At 40.0% G+C, this 25961-nt stretch overlaps 1 protein-coding gene and 1 long non-coding RNA gene across 6 annotated transcripts in view; one reads left to right on the top strand and one right to left on the bottom strand.

The window, feature by feature from the left end:
• The window catches only part of LOC125923202 (uncharacterized), a 148397-nt gene extending 122928 nt beyond the window's left edge, over positions 1-25469 (top strand). The window contains exon 3 of the long non-coding RNA XR_007457933.1: positions 25400-25469. This is a non-coding gene — a long non-coding RNA (uncharacterized LOC125923202). The remainder of the gene's footprint in view (positions 1-25399) is intronic.
• Positions 1-25961, bottom strand: part of MFAP3L (microfibril associated protein 3 like) — a 70116-nt gene that overhangs the window by 8855 nt on the left and 35300 nt on the right. For 3 of the 5 annotated variants that reach the window (XM_049631323.1, XM_049631324.1, XM_049631322.1), the window contains exon 3: positions 19846-25645. In XM_049631323.1, the coding sequence (XP_049487280.1) occupies positions 24714-25645 (932 nt within the window). In that variant the 3' untranslated portion in view covers positions 19846-24713. Of the gene's footprint in view, positions 1-17992; positions 18214-19845; positions 25646-25961 lie in introns of those variants that run through there. The other 2 variants (XM_049631325.1, XM_049631327.1) reach the window with 2 other exon arrangements.

The following is a 25961-nucleotide window of genomic DNA, read 5'->3' on the forward strand; positions in this document are numbered from 1 at the left end:
GTATATATATATATATATATATATGAAAAACCCATGGCTAACATCATCCTCAATGGGGAAAAACCGAGCCTTTTCCCTAAGGTTAGGAACAAGACAGGAATGTTCACTTTCACCACTTTTATTCAGCACAGTAGTAGAAGTCCTAGCCACAGCAATCAGACAACACAAAGACATAAAAGGAATCCAAATTGGTAGTAAAGAAACAAAACTTTAAGTATTTGCAGATGACATGGTACTATATATAGAAAATCTGCAAGACTCCACTAAAAAACTGCTAGAACTGATAAATGAATTCAGTAAAGTTGCAGGATACAAGATCAATGTACAGAAATCTGTTGCATTTTTATACACCAATAATGAAGCAGCAGAAAGAGAAATTAAGAAAACAATTCCATTTAGAATTGTAACCAGAATAGTAAGATACATGGGAATAAAGCTAACCAAAAAGGTGGAAGACTTGTACTCTGAAAACTGTAAAATACTGGTGACAGAAATTGAAGATGACACAAAAAAATGGAAGGACATTCCATGCTCATGAACTGGAAGACAAATATGTTAAAATGTCTATACTACCCAAAGCAATCTACACAATTAAGGCAAATCCCTATCAAAATACCAACAGTTTTCAAAGAACTACAGCAAACAATCCTAACATGTATGGAACCACAAAAGACCCCAAATAGCCAAAGCGATCTTGAAAAAGCAAAGCAAAGCTAGAGGTATCAGAATTCTGGACTTGAATTTATATTACAGAGATGTAGTAATTAAAACTATGATACTGGCACAAAAATATACACACAGTTCAATGGAACAGAATAAAAAATCCAGAAATATACCCACGACTATATGGCCAATTAATCTCCAACAAAGGAGGCAAGAATATCCAATGGGAGGACAGTCTCTTCAACAAATGGTATTGGAGGATAAAAATCCTAGAAAAGAGCACAGTCAGTAACCTTTTTTTTAAGTTCATTTATTTATTTTGAAGGGCGCCTGGGTGGCTCAGTTGGTTTAAGTGTCTGACTTCAGCTCAGGTCATGATCTCATGGTGTGTGAGTTGGAGCCCTCGTCTGGCTCCGTGCTGACAGCTCAGAGCCTGGAGCCTGCTTCGGATTCTGTGTCTCCCTCTGTCTCTGCCCCTCCCCCTCTTGCACTCTGCCTCTTTCTGTCTCTCAAAACTGAATAAATTTTAAAAAAATTATTTATTTATTTAGAGAGCATGAGCAGGGTAGGGGCAGAGGGAGAGGGGGAGAGAGAGAATCTCAAGCACTCTCTGCACTATCAGCATGGAGCCTGATGCAGAACTCAAACTCCCCTGAGCCAAAACCAAGAATCGGGTGTTTAACCGACTGAGCCACTCAGGTGCCCCAGGTAGTAACTTTTTTATATCAGCTGTTGCAACTTTTTTCTAGATAGGTTCCCTGAGGTAAGGGAAACAAAGCCAAAAATAAGCTATTGGAACTACATCAAAATAAAAAGCTTCTGTACAGTAAACAATCAACAATACTAAAAGGCAGCCTACAGAATGGGAGAAGATATCTGTAAACAACATATCCAATAAAGGGTTAGAATAAAAAAAATACATAAAAATCTTATAAAACTCAATACCTCCAAAATGAATAATCCAATTAAAAATGGGCAGAAGAGGGGCTCCTGGGTGGCTCAGTCTGGTTAAGCATCCAACTTCAGCTCAGGTCATGATCTTGTGGTTCACGGGTTCAAGCCCCACGTTGGGCTCTATGCTGACAGCTCAGAGCCTAGGGCCTGCTTTGGATTCTGTGTCTCCCTCTCTCTCTGCCCCTCCCCTCCTCATGCTCTGTCCCTCTCCCTCTCAAAAATAAATAAGCATTTAAAAAAATGGGCAGAAGACATAAATAGACATTTCTCTAAAGAAGACATATCGATGGCCAACAAGTATATGAAAAGATGATGATCATCACATACCATAAGGGAAATGCAAATCAAAATTACAATGAGGTATCACTTTACACCTGTCAGAATGGCTAAAATCAACAACACAAGAAACAACAGGTGTTGGAGAGAATGTGGAGAAAAAGGGACACTTGTGTACTGTTGGTGGGAATGCAAACTGGTGCAACCACTGTGGAAAAGTTTGGAGGCTCCTCAAAGTTTAAAAACAGAACTACCCTAGGATCCAACAATTGTACTACTGGGTATTTACCCAAAGAATACAAAAACACTAAATCAAAGGGATACATGCAACCCTATGTTTATAGCATCACTATTTACAATAGCCAAGATATTGAAGCAGAATAAGTGTCCACTGATTGATGAATGGATAAAGAAGAGGTAGTATGTATGTGTGTACACACACACACACACACACACACACACACACACTGAATATTACTCAGCCATAAAAAGAATGAAATATTGCCATTTGCAACGACATGGATGGAGCTAGAGAGTATAATCCTAAGTGAATAAGTCAGTAAGAGCAAGACAAATACCGTATGATGTCACTCATATGTGGAATTTAAGAAACAAAACAAACAAGCAAAGGGGAAAATAGAGGGAGAGAGGCAAACCAAGAAACAAACTCTTAACTATAGAGAACAAACACGGTTATCAGAGGTGGGGTGGGGGGAGATGGGTGAAATAGGTGAAGGGGATTAAGGAGTGCACGTGTTGTGATGAGTACTAGGTGATTAAAATAAACATTTAAAAAGAGAGGGAGAGACAGAGGGAGATTTGACAGAGGAAGATTGGAGTGATGCACCATAAGCCAAGGATGCCAGTAGCCACCAGAGGCTGAAAGGTACAAGGAACAGATTCTCCCCTAGAATTTCCAGAAGAGGCTGGCCTGCTTACACCTTGATTTTGACCCAGTGAAATTGACTTCAGACTTCAGGCCTCCAGAAGTGTGAAAGAATGGACACTGGCTTGTATGCATTTTTGAATATTTCTATACAAATTGTTATGTGAGTTCTACTTAGTAGAATTTCTACTGAGTTCATACTTAGGAGTAGAATTGCTTGGTCATGTGGTAAGTGTAGAAACTGCTAGACTGTTTTGTGGTTGATTTCAGACTTCTGGCCTCTAGAACTGTGAAAGATAAAATAAATTATTGGTGTTTTAAACACCAAAAAAAATGATAAAGCTTTCGAAAGAAAGAAAGAAAGAAAGAAAGAAAGAAAGAAAAAGAAAGAAAGTGAGATGCAGAATATTATTTAGTCACAATAAAGAAGGAAATCCTGCCATTTGTGACAACATGGATGAACCTTGAGGGCATGATGCTAAGTGAGGATAAGTCTGACAGAGATACTTTTATTTGCGATCTATAAAAAACAACAACTGTAGAAACAGAACAGATTGTGTAGAAATCTGTAGAAACACCCAACAGATTGGTGAGTGCCAGAGGTGGGAGATATAAGGGTGAAGTTGGACAAAAGGCACAGACTTCTAGTTACAAGATAAATAAGTCCTGTAGATGTAATATACAGCATTGTGTCTACAGTTAGCAATACTTTAGTGTGTATTTGAAAGTGTGCATATAGTCAAGTAGTTGTGAAGGAGTGGTTTTTTTGTGCAGCAAAAGATAACCAGAACAATGCACTGCCTCTGTGACTGGGGGTACAGACAGACCCGGCAACTTTGTAGCCCTACAATCACCTGTGCCAGCACAAGCATTATGACAAAACCTTTGCCATTGCTGGCCCTGGAGGAAGAAAGGATGCTTCCACAGGCCACTACCTTCCTATCGGACCTCTAAATATGGTGTGTCTTATTTGTGGAGCCATGTCCTAGCTGCAAAGGAAGCTGGTAGAGTATTTGGCATTTCAGCCTCTAGAGTGAGAGCTACCCTCTGTCTCATGAGGAGGTGGATTCTTCAAACACAAGAAGGGGTGTAGATACTGAGGTGCCTAAAAGAGTGGCAAATGACCACCATGACATGCACGGCCAAAGCCAGAGTGGAAATAGGCAGAATGAGCTGCTTTCTGCCAGACTCTGCTGACAGCACAGGCTCTGGGCCGCAGAAGGCTGGTACAAAGGAATAGGCCTCTGAGAGGAGGTGCTGTGCTCTACTGGAGGCAACACTTTAGGGTCATTACACTATATCGCTTCATTTTAGTCCTGGGACTTGAAGTTGGTACTGAATGTCCTCATCTTGCAGACTCCCTAGATCATATCATTACTGTGATCAAAGTCCTCCAGTGGTATCCCATCTCAAATTAAAGTCACAGATGTTAATTTTGCTGAAAAAAGGCCTGGGAGATTTTGCCTCTCCCTCCCTGTCTTACCTCTTGCCGCTCCCCATCACTAGCTCACACTGGATCCATGCTGTTCCTGGAGCACACTGAGTACTCTTCTCTCTAGGGATTTTGTACTCATTCTTCCCTCTGCCTAGAAATTCCTTGTTCAGATATCCACTTTGGCTTGTTCTCTCAATTTCCTCAGGGTTCTGCTCAAATATTACCCTATTATTGAGACCTTCACATAAAGACCACTATATATGGATGAGGGACCTGTCCCCACCTACCGCACTTCATTTTCTCTTTACCCTACATTATTTTTTGCCTTAGAAATAAATAAATAAATAAATAAATAAATAAATATTCTAAGAGCTGGGACTTTGCCTTGCTGCACTTCTAACACCCAGAATAGTGCCTAGCATGTACACTACTAGGCATTTGATAACACTTGTGAAATGAATGCTCATGGTCATCATGATTATCACCACTATTCTGTGGTATCATATTTTGATTTGGGTATATTGATATATAGTCTTCATACTGATATATGAATAGAGGAGAATGGAGAACAGTAAGGCCAACAAATAGGCCAGGGTGTCCTTGATCACCTGGCTGTAGTAGCATTTGCATATGAACCATTGAGTTGATACAAAGCTGTCTATTAACTTGCTGGTAAGGATAAGTGGTGTCCAGTCAGTTGGATTTAGAGACTTAGGCATGAATTTTTCAAGGCTTTCATATTGTCTCATGATGGCAAATGCACAGATCTATCAAATTGACATACTAAAAGTACCATGTGCATTGACATGAAGATACAAAGAGCTCAGCTGTGTTTGCAGTATTTATCTTACTCAAACCTTTGACATGTATCAGCCATCCCTAATCAAGTAAGAAAATTCTCAGAGGCACAACAAATGGAAATGAAAATTGGATTCATGGGTAAATACTTTCATGAATCTGAGATGGACGCGTTTAAACAAACCCAAGACAGTCTAATTCATCGGCATGCTTTTATCAAGTGAGTGTAAATGGAATGTCACAGGAGATAGGACCAGTAGTTCTTTGGGCTGCAGAACTTGTATTTCTATTCTAAACCACACCATAATGATCATTAGTCATTCATGATAGAAATCAATGATTCCACTTTTCTGACAGTGTTTGTTCACTGTTCCCAGGAACTGCCTTCTCTCTTCTCTCAAGAGGGCATTTAGAATTTGAAGCTCTTTCCCTTGGCTTGTTTATTGTGTACTGTTCATTTGCAGAGTGGCCGCAGTATCCCGTGCCAGTTTGGCAGCGTGAGGAGGGTTTGCTCTCACATTCTCCCAAGAATCAGCGCTAGCTCTCTGGTGACTTTGAATTCCGTTCCAAACGTTGGCCATGGCTGGAGAGGCCAAGAACTTTATTCCAATCAGTTCTAGTTTCTATGGCTACGAAAGTCCCCTGAAAGAGTGACAGAAAATAAGGGCAGATTGTTCTCAATTTCTGAATTCACTGATATGTTAAAAAAAAATCCACCCTCTGAATCCATTCTCAAGTTGATTATTCTCTTTCTCTTTCCCCTCCCTTGTCCTCTTTCTCTCTCTTTTCTGCTGTTAGGATTATGACAAATTCCACTGGTTGTCACCCACTACCATTCATCTGTCTGTCTTTCTTTTTGATAGAACCCTGATTTTGCTCACCCCTCTTCACCCCTCTTCATAGTTGTGGATTTCAGGGGGAGATTGGCCCTCTAGACAGGGTATGTATTATGGTTGCTATAAACCACAGCCTGATTTAGGGATGGGCATTTCACTCAGTCCTAGGTGATGAGATGTGAGAGGAAGTTTGCTGGGTGCACTTAATGAGGAAGATTTTCCTTCCTTAAAACAAAACAAATAAACTAACAGGAATCTGAAGAAATGGCCCTTTCTTATTTTCTGTTTCCAAACAGCAGGTACGAACAGACCATGTCTGCAGTTGCTTTTGCTATGTGGGTACTATGAGGGAACCCAGATGAAGGACTAAGGAGAAAATGGTACTGCTGAAGCCTGGAGAAGTCTTAGTACTCAATTATGCTGATGATTTAATCAATCTGGGAAACTCTCCAGAGTTCTTGTAATTTGAGATTAAAAAAAAAATCCTAATGCTGGCGAAATCATTTGGAGTTGGGCTTTCTCCTATGGCAGCCAAAAGCGTCTTAACTGAGCCATGTCACTTCTGGTTGTTTGCTCAACATGTCTTTATAATTCTCCTCTCTTCACTCTTTTGGGGACTAATGAACAACAATAAGACTTTCTAGTATTTAATAAATCAAGATATTAAACATGATAAGTTTGTATTTTCAACAGAAGACAGATTATTGTTTTATTCTTCGAGTGCTACAAAATTCAGTGTTCTTTTATTTTCAATATACAAAATGCCACTGCATATTCTCCTATCACAGCAGGCTCTTAAAGTCGTACTATGTGAAGGAGTCCTGTTACCCGTGGGAGAGTCTGTGTTGGGTGAATAGAGGCCTCAGTTCTTGAGTTCCCCACAAAAGATTTATGTTCAAATAAAGGCAAGCAGAAGGAAGGTAGCAAGCACAAAGCAGTTTATTAAGGATGTACACTCTAAAGAAGGGAGAGCAGGCAGGCCTAGAGGTGGTAACTGCCCTGAGGCCACAGGGGTCTTTTCTTTTTGTGTGAGCAGGGTCTTGAGTCAGGGACAGGGATGGTCTCTAATGGAGGCTGCTTCCAGTCTTTTGGGGGACTCCTCCCACAGGTCAGGAGAGGCGGTTTTTGACTCTACAAGGTTTGTAGAGTTTCCTCCACGGGAGTGGGGGCTAAAACCACGATGCAAATGCATTATAATGAGTCTACAGGTTACCCAGGGGCAGAGGTGGAAGAGGAGAGCATATCCTCTGTACCTGGGGCTCTTGGTCTGTTAGCCCCAGAGTCTTGGAAGCCATAAGGCCAGGATGTTGAGGGGTCTTGGAAGCCACAAAGTGAGGATGTTTTGTCTCCTGGCTTCTAATGTGTCACCTATTTATCACTGCCTTTGCCTCTGGCTCATGTCTAACTAACTGCCTACTCTTTTAGTCCAAGGACAAGAAGATAGTTAATAATTCCAAATGTACTGAGGGAAAACATTTCTGTCAAATTACATGTTTATATGCTTCTATATGTCAATTTTAAGGAGCTAAAAAGGATTTTTTTTAATCACATTAATAATTTTAATTGTTCCAAATGTTCTATTTTCTTAATGTTCTCCTCCCTATTTATGCTAATGGCACTATAATTCTCTTAGTCATCCAGGCTTAAAACCTCCAATTTATTTTTGGCTCCTCCTACTCTCTTACTCCAGAAACAACTGTTGCCAAGCCCTCAATAATGCCATCTTAGAAATAAGATTACATCCCTTCCGTGTGCTCTACTTTCACTGCCACTAACCTAGTTCACCAAAAGCCTTCTGAACTGCTTTGCAGAAAGCCTCCATGTTCTCTCCATTCTTCTTTCTAAAGCAGAGATCTGTCATGCGTACTCTGTCCTTAGTGTGTCTAGATTGCCCCAGGAAAAAGCCTGAGCACTATATGCTGGCATTCACGGTCCGAAGAGCTGACTCCAACTGACCTCTCCACCTTCCTCCTCACCACTGTCCTCTTAAGATTCCATGTGCTAGACCAAGAGAAGGTCCTTTATTGCCCTTTATTGCTTTGACCCCTCATCTCACATTGAGTTTCTTATCTTCATCTGTTCAAATCCTAACTACCCTTCAGAGAATCTGAAATCACCTTTTTCTGTACAAAGATCTCCTGATTTCTCCCAGTCAAAACTGTTATGCTCATCATCCCCTGGATTTTACTGGGATTTCATCTCTCTGTTAATGAAGGCATTTATTACCTTTAACCATCTATCATAGTTATTTACTACATATATTACGTGCTTTCTAAAAAGATGAAGTTCTTGAGGATGGAACTGGATCTTGTTCATTTTTGTGTTCATCTTGGAGCCTAGTATTGCCTTGATTGTAACAAATATCCTGTAAATAGTACTGAATTACTAAATAGTAACTGGCTTTCTGTTCAATCTTGGTTCTTAATCACCATCTGATCAATTAAAATGTAATGAAATTTTAGAAAAAAGGGAAATTGCTTGGTTTAGTCAGTTGGTCATGAATCACATGAAGGAGAATTCTTTTAAGTGTTTTTAATGTTTATTTATTTTTGAGAGAGAGAAAGAAAGAGAGAGAGAGCGAGGGAGGGGCAGAGAGAAGGAGACACAGAATCTGAAACAGGCCCCAGGCTCCCAGCTGTCAGCACAGAGCCTGACATGGGACTCGAACCCACGGACCATGAGATCATGACCTGAGCCGAAGCAGACACTCAGCCTACTGAGCCACCCAGGTGCCCCTGACATGAGGGAGAATTCTTTAAGAGGTAATAAATTCAGAATTATATTAACTACAACCAACATAGATAACTTAGTTTTCCATTTCAGAGATATTCTTAATCTGGAAGACAGTTTGAATAACACATAGGCTTCAGCATTAGTCTCCAAATTTATAAGTACTTTTTGGTCTTTCATCTGAAGATTATTTTTTGAATTTTACAAAAGAATGGTTTTGTTTTACTGGAAAACACCACTTTTCAAGGAGTCAAGAGCCTCATGCATCAATATCAGTATGAAGGATACTTTTATTTAAAAAATACCTAGTTCTTCTCTAGGCAGACTTTTCTGCTTATCAAGGTTAGTGTGCTGCAATTCACTGGTAGGTATCATGATGAGATGCATAATTACCTAGTCAACAATGAACACAAGGGGGTTCTATTGAATTTCTGGAATCTAATCTGCTGGTCTGCAGAAAAACAATTCAATGCATACCCATACATGGGGAGGGGAGGGGTTCTGAGAAATACTTAGGATTATTCTCCACACATTCTCACCCTTAATGTTTTTCTGCGCTTTAGCTTAAATTTAATACACAGTATAAAATAGAAGTAGATCTAGAGGCTATTAGATCAGAAAAACTATGGTAAATGCACCCTATTCATTTTCATGAATGCATTGCTTATTGGGTAAGAAGATAATGTAACCCAATGCCAGTAGGAATTGTTCTGACTCAGTTTAAGGACAGATTATAAAGTAAGCACTTGATAATTGGTGAAATTAAATTCCTGAGTATTTAGTAAGAACAATTAAGATTTTATTTGTATAATAGTCTCATAAAAGTACAAACCAACTGGGCCTAACTTCAATCCATAGCTGGATCTAATGGTTCCTTTATCAAGTGGTGATAAAGAGGTCAAGTGGAGCTCAGAGAAACACAGCAAATAAGTAGAGAGAAGTGATTTACAAAGAGGGTTCAAAAGGATTTCTACTGTGTCATTAAATAATACCTAGGGTCCAGCCTCTCGTGACTCTGCAAATGCTAGAAAAGAGGATTTACAGTGAGACTGGGCAGACTGATGTTACATAAGAAGGCAATAGCTGAGCCACCCTGCCAGATTCCAGGTCAGTGGAGCACTCTGGGATCCTGGAACTTTCTCAGATTCACACAGCAGTGATTATGGATCTAGGCCATTCAGGGGAGCGTGAAGAATGGCTGCAAATGGACTCTAGCAGAAATGTTTGGAATCTGGCCCTGAATTCAGCCTTCACTACTGCCTCTAGAATGTTATTAAACTTCAGGATGGAGGGTAGTATTAGCACCAAGACGAAGAACTGGATGATTTGCTTATGAGTGTGTTTCTATCTGGATGGGGTGTCATGGAAGATGTGACAGGGGATAGGTAGATTTTCATGGTGGCATTTATCAGTCCCACTACTGCAAGATCACATGTGTGTTGTATTGTGATGTGGTTCTGGCATTATAAGACCTATCCTTTTGATTATCTATGGTTACTGTTTCTGAAAATGACCAGAATGGCTCAGATCCCTGTTGGCACTGTTTTGTCTTTCTTGCTTGCCTCTGGTCGCCAATAGAGTGCTGGGTTGTATGTACATGTGTGTGTGTACACATGAACACAGGTGCAGGTGTGATGGGGAAGTGGAGTACACAGGTACATAAGCAGTTTATCACATAGGGAAGCGGTTCAGGGCCTAATAACTCAAGGCCTCTTAGACAAGTTTGCTGAGTGTCCCAGAGAACAAGGATGAACAATGATGATAATGTTCTGAAGCTGGTAACAATGTTCATGGTGTGGGTCAGTGGAGGGTAGGCTCAAGAAGGAGAGAATGAGAATCAGTTTGTAAGGTCCAGGGATGAGGACACTAAGGAGGAAGTCAGGCCGGTGGAGATAAATGAAGCCTAATCAAATAGGAAGTTTGGAAAGAGAGGTGGAATTAAGGAAATATGCAGGCTTATCTTTCAAAGGCCTTTGTAAAATATGGAGGAAAAGTTAACTCATAGCAATGAAAGCAATTAATGTTTGGACATTTTTGTGTCTTAGTGGATACACACGATGACCAAGAATGGGTGGAGGGGCCAGAGATAATTAAGGCGTAAATATGAGTAAATGCTAGTATCTCTCGGATATTCAGTAGTTGCCTGCGTAAATTTGAGCACCACACGGCCTGTGAAGCAGCTGGCTAACTTCAAATAGGAGGAAAACAAAAGTGTGCATTGCCCACTGGGGCTGAGGCCAGAGCTGGGTAACTGGTCCAACTTGCCACGTAAGAAGACCGAGATGAAGGGGCATGCAAAGCTAAGGGGAGATTGGGTTTCTCTGAGGAAAGAGGAGGTAGGGGAAGAAGTGGTGACTGAGAAGATGAAGCAGCAGCAAGCTGCAGGAGGCCTCTATCTCCCCATGAATGGTGTGAGTGAACCGTGGCCCTTCACAAGCATAGGCACTGGCTGTGTAAGGAGAAATGCGCACGAGCAGCAGCAGAATGTGCAGGCTCACTATTTTGCAGTCAGTATATGTATAAGCTGGTGTGGTGTGCCGATTATGTTTATAACCTCCGCCCTCTCAATCTTGAAATAATTCCCTCACTTAATGAGTCCCATTTTCCTGCGTCTACAATGAGGCCAATGTGCGGTGTCACCCTGTTTGTGCCTTGAGAGCAAATCAGGGAAGATAAGGACCTGATCATGTAGGAAAGGAAAATTGAAACTCAGCAGCTGTTTGGGGTTACATTTCCATCAGAGCTAGTCTGCCTTGGTGAAGATTTACTGAGGGGGTAGCGCAAGCTCCAGGAACTGGATTCTCTAATCCTATTTTTCACTAGAGTTTTGGTTTGTTTCTTTTGAGGTGAAAGAAACCTAGAACAAAACCAATGCGATCTGAACGGTTAATGTATTAACCTATAACAGGGATGCATTGACTGTCCCCACCAATATCTTCACTGCAGAAAAGGCATGGTTTTATTCTGTTCCATCTTTCAGTGACTGTCAAGTTCTTGTGGAGAACATGACATGTAACGACATAGAAGTAATTTCAATGTCACAATTCATTTCTCTTGAACTCACTGCAGGTTTTAATTGTGGAAAATGGTCTCACCACGACACCAGTCGAGTGGACAAAAGACTTTTAAATAACTCTTTTAAATATGAGGTTAAAGCGTGAGAGAGAAGAAAATGGGAAGACATTTAAAGTTATATTCTATTCATGAGAAAAGAAATCTACCCAGAAAAACCATCCTGAGAACAGGGGAGTCTGTACAAGTAGGTTGTAGGTTCAAAGAGATTCTTCAAAATGCACTTTTTGCCCTTCATGAGGCCCTATAAATGAAGATAGTTATTCCAATCCCAATAAATCCTAATTAGCTAGAAGACATATTAGTTTTTACTTAATTAACGTTTACTAAACGTCAGTAATCCTTAAGGTTCTATAGGAAGCACTGTGGCAATATGGGTGCGAGTCCTGTTTGTATAGAATTCACAGTCTAGTAGCTAAAGAATTTAGTATAGTCTTGGGAAAATTACTTCACTTTTTTTGTTTTTTAGAACATGGTATCATCTGTTAGGCTAACCTGCCTGTAAGATAGAGGAAGAGTATGTATTGTTATGGAGGGGAAACCAATGAAAAGTCATAAGGGTTTACCCTGCTTTATCTAACTATTTTAATAATAATATAAAAAGAAAAGACAGGAAATGTTACATCCCACTGTTTTTTAAGGACTAGAAACAATTTTGTTAAGACTGTGAAATACAGCATGTGCAGAGAAAAAGAGCAAAACTTAGAACAGAATAAAATTGAGCATTATAGTCAGAGTATGGCATGTAGATTTTGTATTTAATCCTGAGGTTTGAGTGGAAAATACAGAATAGTAATGTTACTGCTATGGCAATTGTAAAGAACATTTTTGAACTTTGATTGAAATAAAGCATCCTAATTAATACATCATGCTCAAAATAAACAAGTATTTGAAAGATGCTTTAATGTTGCTACTCAACTGAAAGCCTGCCCTCCACTACCACTGGGAATAATTTTTTAGAAATGATTTAATAAGTTGATTTTTAAAATAGGACACTGCTGGGATACCTGGGTGGCTCAGTTGGTTAAATGTCCAAGTTCAGCTCAGGTCATGATCTCAGATCATGATCTCACGGTTTGTGGGTTTGAGCCCCACATCAGGCTCCGTGCTGACAGCTCAGAGCCTGGAGCCTGCTCAGATTCTGTGTCTTCCTCTCTCTCTGCCCCTCCCCAGCTCATGTTCTGTTTCTCAAAAATAAGTAAACATTAAAAAATTTTTCTTTTAAAACAGGAAACTGATGATTAGCTTAGAACTCAATGCTTTAAGCACTGAGGTTCATGTCATTGAGGAGACAACAAGGATTAAAACCGAAGGGATTTTTTTTTTTTGACTAGAAATTAGATGAATATAATTTTCTATGATTTTAATGACTGATTTGTGTAAGCTAATGCATATACTATTTTCCATATTTTAAAAATTCACTGATGATCTGGGCATGGCTAATCTTGGGTAACAGTGTGAAATAAATTCTTTCTTTTTTTTTTTTTTTTTTTTAGTTTTCTCATATTTCCCTTATGCAACTTCTCTTATGCTTCTAAGATGTCAGCATGCAGCTTTTTGGCTTCTCTGGCCCTCCATCCAGGGAGGATGCCCTTCTGGAAGTCTCCTTGGAGACAACATCATTCTTTTCTTCTACCCTTTCAACACTCCTTGCCCCTTCGGTGCTCAGATTTCATCTGGTTGTTGGGTAGAGTCATAGGATTAAACCAATTCCTAGTCTGTATTCACGATGCCTGACAGAGGCTAAAAGTGATTACTAGGGTCTAGGGTATTTGTGTAATAAGAGAAAAATGGTACTCTGAAGGAATGAATTTTTCATGATGCCATTTCAGCGGCTTTGAGTGAGGACCTTTCAAGACTCAAGTGACCCTGCTCCGGAGTCTGTCTCCTGTACATTCCCTTGAGTTGGGTGGGCAGAGGATCTTCTCCCTCAACAGTATGGCCCATGGTCTTAATCTCAATATTTGAGATGTCACTGGCATTATTAGGGTTTTACTGTGGCCCTTGATGCTTAATATAACATCAGAATCAATATTATGGCCTAGGTGCTCGGCATTTAAATTCTAAGTCCTGTCCTGTCCAAGAGGGAAGGATACAAGGCTGACAAGATTGCCAGTATCACAGAGGTTGTTTGAATCTTTACTCTTGATTTTCCTTCTACCTCCCTTAGTTTGGGGATTTCTTGGGTGGTGGTGAGTACCAGACATTTTAGATACTGGAGGGACTACTTTTTCTTCCCTTGAGACTTGTTTTAAAGTTTATTTATTTTGAGAGAGAGACAGCACAAACAGGAAGGCGCAGAGAGAGAGGGAAAGAGAGAGAAGCCCAAGCAGGCTCTGTGCTGCCAACACAGAACCCATCGTGGGGCTCAATCCCCTGAAACGGTGAGATCATGACCTGAATCAAAACCAAGAGTCAGATGCTCAACTGACTGAGCCACCCAGGCACCGCTTCCCTTGAGATTTTAAGGACATGGAAAAACCATGCCCTTGTTCTATGTTCAGTGTCTTTTGGTTGAAAGAATAGTTTAGGGTGCCAGTGGGATGTTCAAGAGCTCCCCCACAAAATACTGTGACCTATTGGTACTTCAGATCCGTACTTCTCAAGTGTTTTCTAGAATTTCAAATATATGGCTGTGCTCTTCCTTCATGTTTCAGAAGCCATCTCTCTGTCTTCATTGTGTCCTTTCAAGAGGGACAGGAAATCAGATAGGAAGTAACTGACAGATTTGAACATAGTTCTATGGAAAAAACACACTTATTAGAATTAGTTCCAGACACGTTTCAGTTATCTAATTGAGTTTACGGATTAAAAAAAAAATGTGTTCTGGGGCGGGACAGGAGCAGATGTGGTTGTAAGAAAGCCACGTGAGTGATCCTTGTGGTAACGGCATTGCTCTGTATCTTGGCTGTGGTGGTAGATACACAAAATACATACATGCAAATGAGTACATGTAAACCTGGGGAAATCTGATGAAGATCAATGTTGCTACCCTTATTGTGACAGTGTGCTATACAGTTTTGTGAAATGTGACCATTGAGGGGAACTGGGTAAAGGGTACCTGGGATCTCTCCGTATTGTTTCATACAACTGTAAGTGAATCTACAATTTTATATCAAAATAAAGTCTAAGTAAAATGTGTTTCATGTTCTAGACTCAGAGTATTTTGAAAGATAAAATCCATACATGCAACATAAAAGCACACACACATGTTCACAAAGAATAGTCAAGGTTCAGTCGCCCCCACGCCCCCACTCAGTGGATACAGACAGTTTTGCTACCAATTGGAGACAGTTTTGTGTTTAGGCAAAGGACTGAATCTAAATTTGATGTCATAAGGCATAGCCATTCTCTTTAGATCTCATATAAAGAGGACAAGTGTGACTATATTATGATTTTCCTATCCTGGTGAATGTAAATGTTTAATAAAGAAGGAAAATAATCTGAAGGTTCATAATTCTATATTTGCATTGATTTTTATATTGAAGTGTTGAAAAAAATCTTATAAGGAAAATGTTTAAAAAGGCAGTCCAAATCCATATGTAAGGACTTGGAAGAAACGAGTTGCATGTTTTAGGTATTCTTACATTGTTTTACACTATTCATCCTTTCCTGGTCCACTTGGGCTGCTGTGACAAAAATACCATAGACTGATTGGCTTAAACAACAAAGATTTAGTTCTTTTTTTTTAAATTTATTTTTTATTTTTTAAATTTCTATTGAGAACAGAGAGAGGCTGGAGAAGGAGTAGAGTGAGGGAGACAGAGGATCTGAAGCAGGATCTGCATTGACAGCAGAGACCCTGATGTGGCGCTTGAACTCACGAACCCTGAGATCATAACCTGAGCCACCCAGTCACCCCTAAAGAGTTAGTTCTTAATGTTCTGGGGGCTGGAAGTCCAAGATTAAGGGAGGGGAAGATCAGTGTCTGGTGGGAGTCTGCATTCTGGTTCTTAGACAGCTGTCCTCTTGCTGTGTCCTTACATGGCAGAAGGGATGAGGGAGTTCTGTGGAGTTTTTTTTTGTTTTTGTTTTTGTTTTTTTTTTTTTGAGAGCACAAGTGGGGACGGGGCAGAGAGAGAGGGACAGATGATCTGAAGTGGGCTCTGTGCTGACACCAGCAAGCCTGATGGTGGGGCTTGAACTCACAAACCGTGAGATCATGACCCAAGCCAAAGCCAGACACTCAAATGACTAAGCTGCCCAGGTGCTCCTATGGGGTCTTTTTTATAAGGGCACCAATGCCATTCATAAGAGTGTCATGCTTCATGACCTAATCCCCTACCAAAGGCCCCACCTCCAAAAACCATCACATTGGGGATTAGGATTTCAACATAGGAATTTTGGATGGACACAAATATTCAGTCTATTGGAAGCATAGCATATTAATGTTTTATTCTTGTGTTATAAACAGAATGTCTTCCACTTTTTTGCTTCAGATTAAGAAAAGCACTTATAGATCATCCAGCTTTCTGCTTTTTTAATCACACTATAAATCTCTCATTGACTCCAAATGATTGGGAGTAAACTGTCTGATTAATAAAGTAGTCTCATTATCCAGAGTTAGTGAGCTTGTATGAAACATAGCAATTTCCAATTTCAAAGGACTCACAGACAGTAAAGTGTATTTAACTCAGTCATCTACAACTCATTGTGGAATGAATAGTTAACATGATACAAGAATAATACATATATATTTTTAATTTGGGGTTAAACTTTTTTTTTCAAGATCTGGCAGGGTTTCAGAAGTATCATCAATCACAGTAATTATTGTGATGACCAAAAAATTAGGAACATTATAATCTGCACATTAAAAAAATTAATGATCACAGATGCTCCACATCAGCTGTCATTTTTCATATTTCCTACAAATAGAATGTATTTAAATCCTCTGCAATTTTTGAAGGTGTTAACACTTTCAAATCTCTTCTACAGATGAAGACATTTCTATAAATACGATGCCAAGTCATAATTTGTGTAATGTTTCAGTTTTAAAATAATTTCCAACATAACCGGCATTGAAATTTACTTCTTTTATGTTAAACTGATAAGTGTCTACTTCATGGTAGATGCTTTTTTTCATGGACTCTATTTGTTCTGAAATACAGCATTTTACTTCAAGCATAGTAACTTCGTCCTCTGGCAGAACAGCTGAGGTAATGCTAACAGGGAGGAGCGTGGGAAACATCACCCAACAATAGGGACCCTCTGTAGAGCTAGGACAGAGAGTCCTACCTCTTTGTCCGGACACACTTGTCATTTTTGCCTTTGGTGTAAAAACCTTGATGGTTAGAATTAGGAATCTTCTTGGGGCACGTGGGTGGCTCAGTTGGTTAAGTGTTCAACTCTTGGTTTCGGCTCAGGTCATGATCTCACAGTTCCATGGGTTCGAGACTGGCATCAGGCTCTGTGCTGTTAGCAACAAGCTGTTAGCTTGGGATTCTCTCTCTCTTTTCTCTCTCTCTGCCCCTCCCCCACTCTCGCGGTCTCTGTGTCTCTCAAATAAACTTAAAAATAAATAAATAAAATCCTAGTTAAAAAAAAAAAAAAGGACTTTTCTTAAAGCTTTGGGGAATTTTGTTCACCTTGCCATATGCCTAGGTGGAAGAAGCGTGTGACATCAGTAGACATAATAATCAATCAGACCTAAAACCAGAGGTGCCAATCGCTTCAGGGGTCTCTATTAACACATCAGCTTCATAGGAATCATGGAGAACTTCAGGAAGTAGATGTTATAGAGCATCTGCATTGAACAAAAAGTCCTCTAATTTTGCTAGAGTGATTTTTTTTTTTTTGCATAATTTACTGGGACTCCTATTCCATAATGAATCTTAAAACATGAATAATTGTCAGAAAACCCACCCCACTGGTAGAGATTTGTTTTTTGAAAATAACGTATATATACACTTCTTTCAGTTCTAATAGTCTTTCAAAAGTATACTAATATAATGAGGCAATTCATCTGCTGGTTGATTTGCTTTTTTCTCGCTGCCGAACCACCCTTTATTTAGTGAGCTGTAGCCTTAGGACATCTCAGGGGCTGGGAAGGCTAGCACCTGATTCACCTGAAATCTGCCTCTAACACCCCCCCACTGGCAGAAACCATTCACTCAAAAGGGTGTGTGCCACATGGCATGTTAATTAGCCATATCAGGAGCATCCCGCATTTTTGCAATCCTTTTATATGAATACATTTACAATTTTAGTTTTGTGTTGACACTAAAAAGACAATTTTATTGTGGCAGGACTAACTCACACTTTTGGCTTCAGGGAGCTCAAGGACCAGTGTGGTAGCACTTTTAAAATTCTTGCCTCAGTGCTTAAGACCCAGCCACAATGGAATATGCTGCTACATGAGGAACGAGTTCCCCGTTTGTCAGAGATTTTCAAGCAGAGCTGAACTACTACATGTAGGCACATTGTAGAAGATACGTAAATTAGATAACTTCACATTGATTTTCCAACTCTGTGACTGTAGGCTTCTTTGAAAATCATGCAGATTAATATTAATCCGTATACAGCTCTTTTGATTAAGGCCCATGCAGAACATGGCATTCCAAAACCTGCAAAAAAAAAATTTAGCAACTATTTGTTCTGGGTCTGAAAATAGGCGTCAGTCAAAATTACCTGGTTAGCATGAAACTTTCCTATTTTCTCTTTCATAATGATATGATTGTTAATTTTTCCATTAATGCCAGCATAATACTCAGTCTGGTTTTTTGTTTTTTGTTTTGCTTGGGAGAACCTGTGGATGTTAAGTTACATGTATAATTTATTGGAAAACTCAGTTATTTTGTCTCTTTAGTCTGCAGTAAATTAGTTTCTGCCCTTTTTGTCTTGCTTTCCTATCTGGTAGTCCCATCTGGTTTTGCTTACGTGTCCCATATCTCATCTGAGAGGGATTCAGTTTTTGAAGCTGATTGTCAAAGGGACCTACTTAGCATTTTTTGAATTTGGCCTGGATTTGGTATTGTCTACGCAGATCTATTACTTATACCTTCTGTGGAATGTTCTGGGTATGTGAGTTTCCTGGTTTTTTTTGGATTCTCCAGAGTATGCTTTATATTACATGTTAAAAATCATTTCCTGAAACAGATAAAAATACATTGCTATAAAGTTTGTTAGGATGGAGTTAAGGTTTCTGAATTTGGATAAAGTTTGTAGTTAAAAAAAAATTATTTGCGGGGCACCTGGGTGGCTCAGTCGGTTAAGCGTCAGACTTCAGCTCAGGTCACGATCTCGCGGTCCGTGAGTTCGAGCCCCGCGTCGGGCTCTGGGCTGATGGCTCAGAGCCTGGAGCCTGCTTCCGATTCTGTGTCTCCCTCTCTCTCTGCCCCTCCCCCGTTCATGCTCTGTCTCTCTCTGTCTCAAGAATGAATAGACGTTAAAAAAAAAATTATTTGATTTTTCCTTTTCTCCCAAGATATGTCATGGATGCAAAAGTTAGGGAAAAGAATTTGTTGGGAATGCAAGCTGGTGCAGCCACTCTGGAAAACAGTATGGACAGTTCTTCAAAAAACTAAAAATAGAACTACCCTATGACCCAGCAATTGCACTACTAGGCATTTATCCAAGGGATAGAGGTGTGCTGTTTCTTAGGGACACATGTACCCCCATGTTTATAGCAGCACTATCAACAGTAGCCAAAGTATGGAAAGAGCCCAAATGTCCATCAATGGATGAATGTATATAGAAGATGTGGTGTATATATATAATAGAGTATTACTCAGCAATCAAAAAGAATGAAACCTTGCAATTTGCAACTACGTGGATGGAACTGGAGGGTATTATGCTAAGTGAAATTAGAGAAAGATAAAAATCATATGACTTGACTCATATGAGGACTTTAAGAGACAAAACAGATGAACCTAAGGGCAGGGAAACAAAAATAATATGAAAACAGGGAGGGGGACAAAAACAGAAGAGACTCATAAATATGGAGAACAAACTGAGGGTTACTAGAGGGGTTGTGGGAGGGGGGATGGGCTAAATGGGTAAGGGGCACTAAGGAATCTACTCCTGAAATCATTATTGCGCTATATGCTAACTAATTTGGATGTAAATTAAAAAAAATAAAACAAGTTAAAATAAAAAGAAAGAAAAAAAAAAGAGTGAGTGACGGATTTCCTATCATTGGAAAGAATAAATCACATGCCACCATCACATGCCCTTTAGGTGGGACATGACACAAAATCCACACTCCTGCGCAAACCCTTTATTAAAGCAATGATCAAAACACAGGATGGAGCACATGGTGTTTTGTTTTGCTACTATAACATCAACTTAAATGTCATCTGTTTATATCTTTAAATTATTTTTAAAAAGTGAACATTTATAGTTCACAAATCCACCAGTTGGACATTTCTGCCCAAAGTTTTTCATCTTATTTTCCAATTTTAACAAAGGACATCCAGAACTAGAGATATAGCAAGCCAAACATAAGTGCAAGCAAACATCTTCTTTGACCCTAACTCACTGTAAGCAGCTCTATGGTGTCTGACAGATACATTTGAAGGCTTTTATTACTGGTTAAATAAAATCAATTTATGCCAGAATATTCTTAGAACTATTTGTTTTCTATTTTTACATTCTCTGAGAGCTTCAATTTTGATTGTGGTATTCTAAATATTAGTCCCTTTCAAAGTGATATCTCTAAACTATCTCAAAGATCATTACCACCCTCATACGATATTTTCTTGTATAACAGACACGCACTCAGTCCTTTGGAAAACATATTAAACAATTGTTTTGATATCCAATCCCCCACCATTGATTTGTTTAATCCAGACCTGATTAATCACCGTAGAAACCCTAAAAAAGTCATTAGGAAAATGAATTTTGTTATCTACTGAGGGATTTTTAAATGAATAGGTGAATGTAAAAATGGTTAGTGTCTTGAAGATGTCAGGTGCTCAAAAGATGTGTGTGAACATACAATGAGATCTGGTAGGTTTAAAGAGTACCAGTAAATTAGCTTAAAAAGCAAGAGTAGAAACAGGGATTATAATCTTAACGGAATGCCAAAAGGATCTGTGAAATAGGTACAGAACAGTAGCTGAACTATGCCGAATATAAAATACAGTATCTGAAAGATAAGTTAAATGCTCCATTTTCTTACCAAATGAAACACTGACAGGAAATCCCCTGTTAACAGAACCTCAGGGGCTGCCATTTAAGAGTTAGCACTGATAACAATACTGGATTTCAATCTACGAATAAAAGGTGGCTGATTTGCCTCTCCCAAACTGTTTCTCCAATGGCTGGGATGGGTGTTTTTGCAGGTAAGCAGATCTGTGTTGGCTGCACTACACTGAGAGAGTGCTTGTTCAAAACATGCAAACATTCTTTGTGCCTTACATTTACTTCGTGTGCTAAAGAGCTGAGCAGACCCTAGATCACCAATAAATAACAATCGAAGCATTAGACTTAAAACATGTCAGCAGTCCACTAAATAATTTACATAGCCAGAGTTCAATTCAGTCTTTTCATCAAATTGCTTTCTTATCTCACATTTGCCCTTCAAAGGCAAGCTTGAACAACACAGACTTCTACAGTTAAAAATGAAACAAACAATAAAAAAGATAAAGATAGGAAGGAGATTCCAGAATCCATTGTGTGGGATGTCAAGACCTTTTAGCCTTAGTTTTGAAAAAAGGAATGCTCATAAACATCTGAGACAACTCATTCTGGATGTAATGGCACAATAATGCTTGGGATGGGTGAGAACATTCAGCTATTTTTAGAGCAATTTCTATACGTTATACATCACATTTGGTTCCTAGAGATTTTAGTCAAGTATTAGTATTTCTTTTTGCTGAGTATGATATACAAAAAGATGAGAACAGTAGATGTGCCCTAAAGATATGAAAATATAATATATAAAACAAAACCATTATAAATTACATAGATTTTCAGTATAAAATTGTGTTTTTTTCCATTTAGAATAAATACCATCCAAGTTTACAGATCATCTAAGTGAATTAAATATGCACACGTATCTGAATCATTTTCAGAATTTCAAGGAAAGAAGTTGCTAGAGATATGACTCAGAAACCAGAGACTGATGTTGAGAATGACTACATAAGACCCAAAGGACGTGGCTTGGGATTTAGCGTTAAGCTTTTAAAACTGCCCCAAACAGCCTGACGCTCATGCGTGCACACAAGGACACACACATACAGCCATACGTCTATGAATTTCTATGAAGCTGAGCAGTTTATCTTTGAAAAATCAGCTGAAAGTCACAAGGTCTTCTACATTTTATATTCTAGAAGGAGAGAGCCTTTCTCATTTCACGAAGAAGATGTAGGATGGATAGGAAGAGTGTAGAATTTCTGGAAGGAGAAATCTCCATTGTAAACCAACCTCCTTTTAGGTTGGCTATGATTCTATCAAGAGCTTTTTGATGCCCTAATAGGGGAAAAGTTTGGAAAAATCTATATAATAATAATAATCATCATCATCATCATCTCCCCAGTCTTAAGAAGCTAAGACCAATCTGGAACATTCTTTGGTCATAAATTCCTGCTCCTGCTTCATTAAAAATCTGCTGATTTTAAAGTTTTTATTTCTTATCAATGTCTAGATAGAACTGATGCCTTTCCATGTGGAAATCTGCACATGGGTTTGGGTGGAATAACTGAACACAATGCAAAAAAGTTCACACAATATCACAAAATGAGCTTAAATTTCAGTTGTTTTGGGCATATAGATCCGTAGTAAGAATTTGCTGACCTCCATAGCAAGTGGAAAATGTTTATATTCTTAGAGTTGGAGATAAAGGTGTTCTGCAACCCAAATACATAAAATCCTAATCCAGAGAGCCCACATAGGAGTCATGCTTTCTCTTGACTGCTGTACTACTAGTTGCTTTATGTGACCCCCCCCTTCCCCCCGCCAAGACCCTTCTAACTAGATGCCAGCAGTTCATTCCTGGACAAGTTTGTCTAACCAAACTCCATGTCTTGTTAGATTGCCTTCCACACTGGTTGTCTATGAATAAAGAAGCCCGTCAGGCTACCCCTAAAGCCAAACCCACTGCCCTCAGCTGCACAGCCAAATACATTTGTTGTAAAATTTTGGACAGCAAAAAGCATCCAATCTCCTGTACCCATTTTGGCTCCCAATGTTGTTTGTCTCTTGCAGCAGGGACCTATCTTGAGAGATTACAAACTCTGTAAAACAATACATGTCTGAGCTAGAAGGGACCTTGTGACTCATCAAGCACAACCCCCATATTCTTCAGATGGAAAAGATTAAGCCCCAGAGAAGGGAAGGGAGTTGTTCGAGATCACTTACTAGATAGTGACAGAGTGAGGACTAAACATCTGGGTCTGCTCCCTCAGTACCAACGTGGCCCGTGTAACCTTCAGCAATACGACCCCATCACTTGATGTGGCCATGACCCCTACAACAACTTTAAGGTTACTCCCCCTGCTTCTAAGTGACAATGAAATACCACTCATTCTCACTACGGTTAAATTTAAACTATAGAAGTGGTCCTAATGATGTTTTGGGAGAGAAGATCCACAACTTGCTTAAAATGCTATGATTATTTAAAACTGATCCTCCTTGAGTAAGTAAGGCAGCATAAAAAATGTTAGCTGAACCCAGACATGAAAGTGAAAATCCGTTAACTGGAAAGAGAGCAAGCACGATGATATTGAGGTGGTTCTGTGAGAGAGTGAGACCATTTAAATGGTGCTCAGAGCCTATCTAGTCTGCCCCCTCTGACAGATAAGGAAGCTGAGACCCATACCTGCCCAAAGCCAGGCAGCTAGTTATTGGCACAGTCAGGTAAGGTGTTGACCTTTGCATAGACTGACTTTTTCTCCTTTCCATAACATCATTCAGCCTCACATATTACTGCTTTCTTGTGAGACTAAAAAATAATTCAATAATTTGGCGTGAAATTTGATGACACAGTTCCCTAGGTCATTACTCCAACCTTTCCCTCTCCCCTTCAAGACCAACAAGTTAGCTACGTGGTTCACAAAGCGGACCTGGTTACACAACTTCACAGATCTTTATTTTGCTGCCCTGAATTAAGTGTTTGAGTCACTCGATGGCATATGGCCCTCCAAGCCCTTCTGGGAAGTCAATATTCTACAACCTACAGGGATTCATCATATGCTGCTGTCTTCAGAAGCAATACATTTTCCAGATAATCAGTTTTTGTTTGTAAAGATGATGTTACTTACACAGAGGACAGGTTTCATGGGTAATACAGGTATATTCGACCTTTTATAATTTCCCTCCACCAAAAGGCTCTCAGAATCGGACAGGTAAACACATTTGTTTTTGGCTAATAAAGTGCTATTCCTGGGCAAAATTTTTCTCAGTTTCACAATAGCAGCTTCGTTGGAAACAAAAAAAGTGATGTATGAACATAGGCCTGGGTAGTGACAAAAACAATGAGCCTAGTAACTACTCGGGAACATTACAGGTGACTTGTAGGTATCAGCCCTGGCACCAGTGACTGATACCAAGCCTCTGAGGTAAGTATTCTAGGGGGAAAATAAGGACAAAGTGGCAAAGGGGACCAAACCGGAAAGAGCAACTAGTATTAATGTAACAACAGCTACTCCATTATAAAGGAACAGTGAAAGGAATAAAACTGAGAAGAAAGTGCAACAAACCCATGTACGTGCATTTGCTATTGTAGCAGACCTATAATTTTTTTTAAAGGAAAAGCAATGCGGTGTGCATTGGACAGGGCTCTTGAACTCAGAATATCTTATAGTAATATTCTCTTTGACAAAAGGGCATCACCCATTAAGGTTATTTGGCAGAGAAGAGCCTCTAAAATTCGTATCGCATGGACAGACACCTTCCGTCCAGTATTACCAATTCTGCACCCTGATGTTTCTCACATCCTTTACTGTGGGGGAAATTCCAGTCATGTCATAAACTGCACTCAGGTGTTTCCCCTTTTAAAATGGCGTCACTCCTACCTAAGGGATGAGAGTCTCCTGGTAAGGCTTAGCGGCGAGTGCGTACTACATCTGCACTACAAGGAGCAGCCCCTGATTTTCTTGATATGCATAGCTTTTCATGGTTGATATTAGACATGGCTTTCGTAAATAATGCAGGTGTTTCTGTCCTGTGCCACTGCTGGCTCTGAAGTTTCCAGGTGAGCTGGTGGCAGGACTCTATCTAATACCTCGATAGGTGTTGACTCTTCAGACGTTAGCTCTGTGGATGTTACATCTGTGGAAGGCTCTGCAGTTTCCGGGGAACGGTCGGCTGACGGTTCTGTCTCCTCTTCATCTTTGACCTCAAATTGCATGCCGTCTTGGTCATCCACGTGATCTTTTTTGGACTGTGGGTGCACAGACACCTTGATGGCAATTTGCTGAGGCTGCTCGTGCAGCGACGAGGCGTCCGAGTCAGCAGTGGGGGAGTCACTTCTCTTCAGGGAGTTTGGGATTGTGTAAACCTCATCCCTGTCTGAGGCCTCCTGGCCTTCTGGAGTGTGCCGCACAAAATTCTGCCCCTGCTCCTCAAGCCCGACCACCTCCATGATTTCCTCCATGATGGTCCTGCAGTTCATAATGAGGGGAGGCAGAGGCACACTCCTGGCAAGCTCTTCGATATAGCGTGCAAACTCCATGGTTTTGAACTGGGTGACTTTGGCAAGCTCTAGAGTTTTGGCTGAGGTGATGATGGGGATCCGCTTGGCAATCTCAAATGCCTTTTGCAGCTTCTCTGCGCCTTCTGTCCTAAAGAACTCATTGATGGCTTTCTCAGTCTTCTTCAGGTGACTGCTCATCATGCACAGGCGGGTGATATTGAGGACCATGACAACGGTGAAGGCCACAAGGCAGACGACCATGTAGTAGACGCCCATGTCTCCAGAGGTAAAGATGACTCTCAGGGTCACCGTGTTGTTCACAGTGCCATGGATGTTAGAAGCAACACATGTGTATTTACCTCGGTCTGAAAAAGACACCTTGGTGATGTTCAGGAGGCCGCTGTCATGCATCTGCCATTTTCCTGTGGGAAGGAAGGGGGGAAAATTCAACCGAGGACACATAGGTCATATTAAAGTGTCTACAAACTCTCACATTACTAAAAACATCTGCTGCCACTGCTACCACTGCTACTGATACCGACAGTGAACAATTACTACGTGCCAGCCAGTGACACAGCGACGTGCGTTAATGCTTTTCATCTCACAACGACTCTGTGAGGTTGGTACTCATACCGGCTCCATTTCACAGGATGAAGAAACTAAGGCACGGTTAGATTAGCCCACCTTCCCAAGGTCACCAGTTTGGAAGAAGTGGGAGAGCAGATGAACTCAGGGTCG

Source organism: Panthera uncia, chromosome B1 (assembly GCF_023721935.1).
Source record: "Panthera uncia isolate 11264 chromosome B1, Puncia_PCG_1.0, whole genome shotgun sequence".
Taxonomy (NCBI): Eukaryota; Metazoa; Chordata; class Mammalia; order Carnivora; family Felidae; genus Panthera; species Panthera uncia.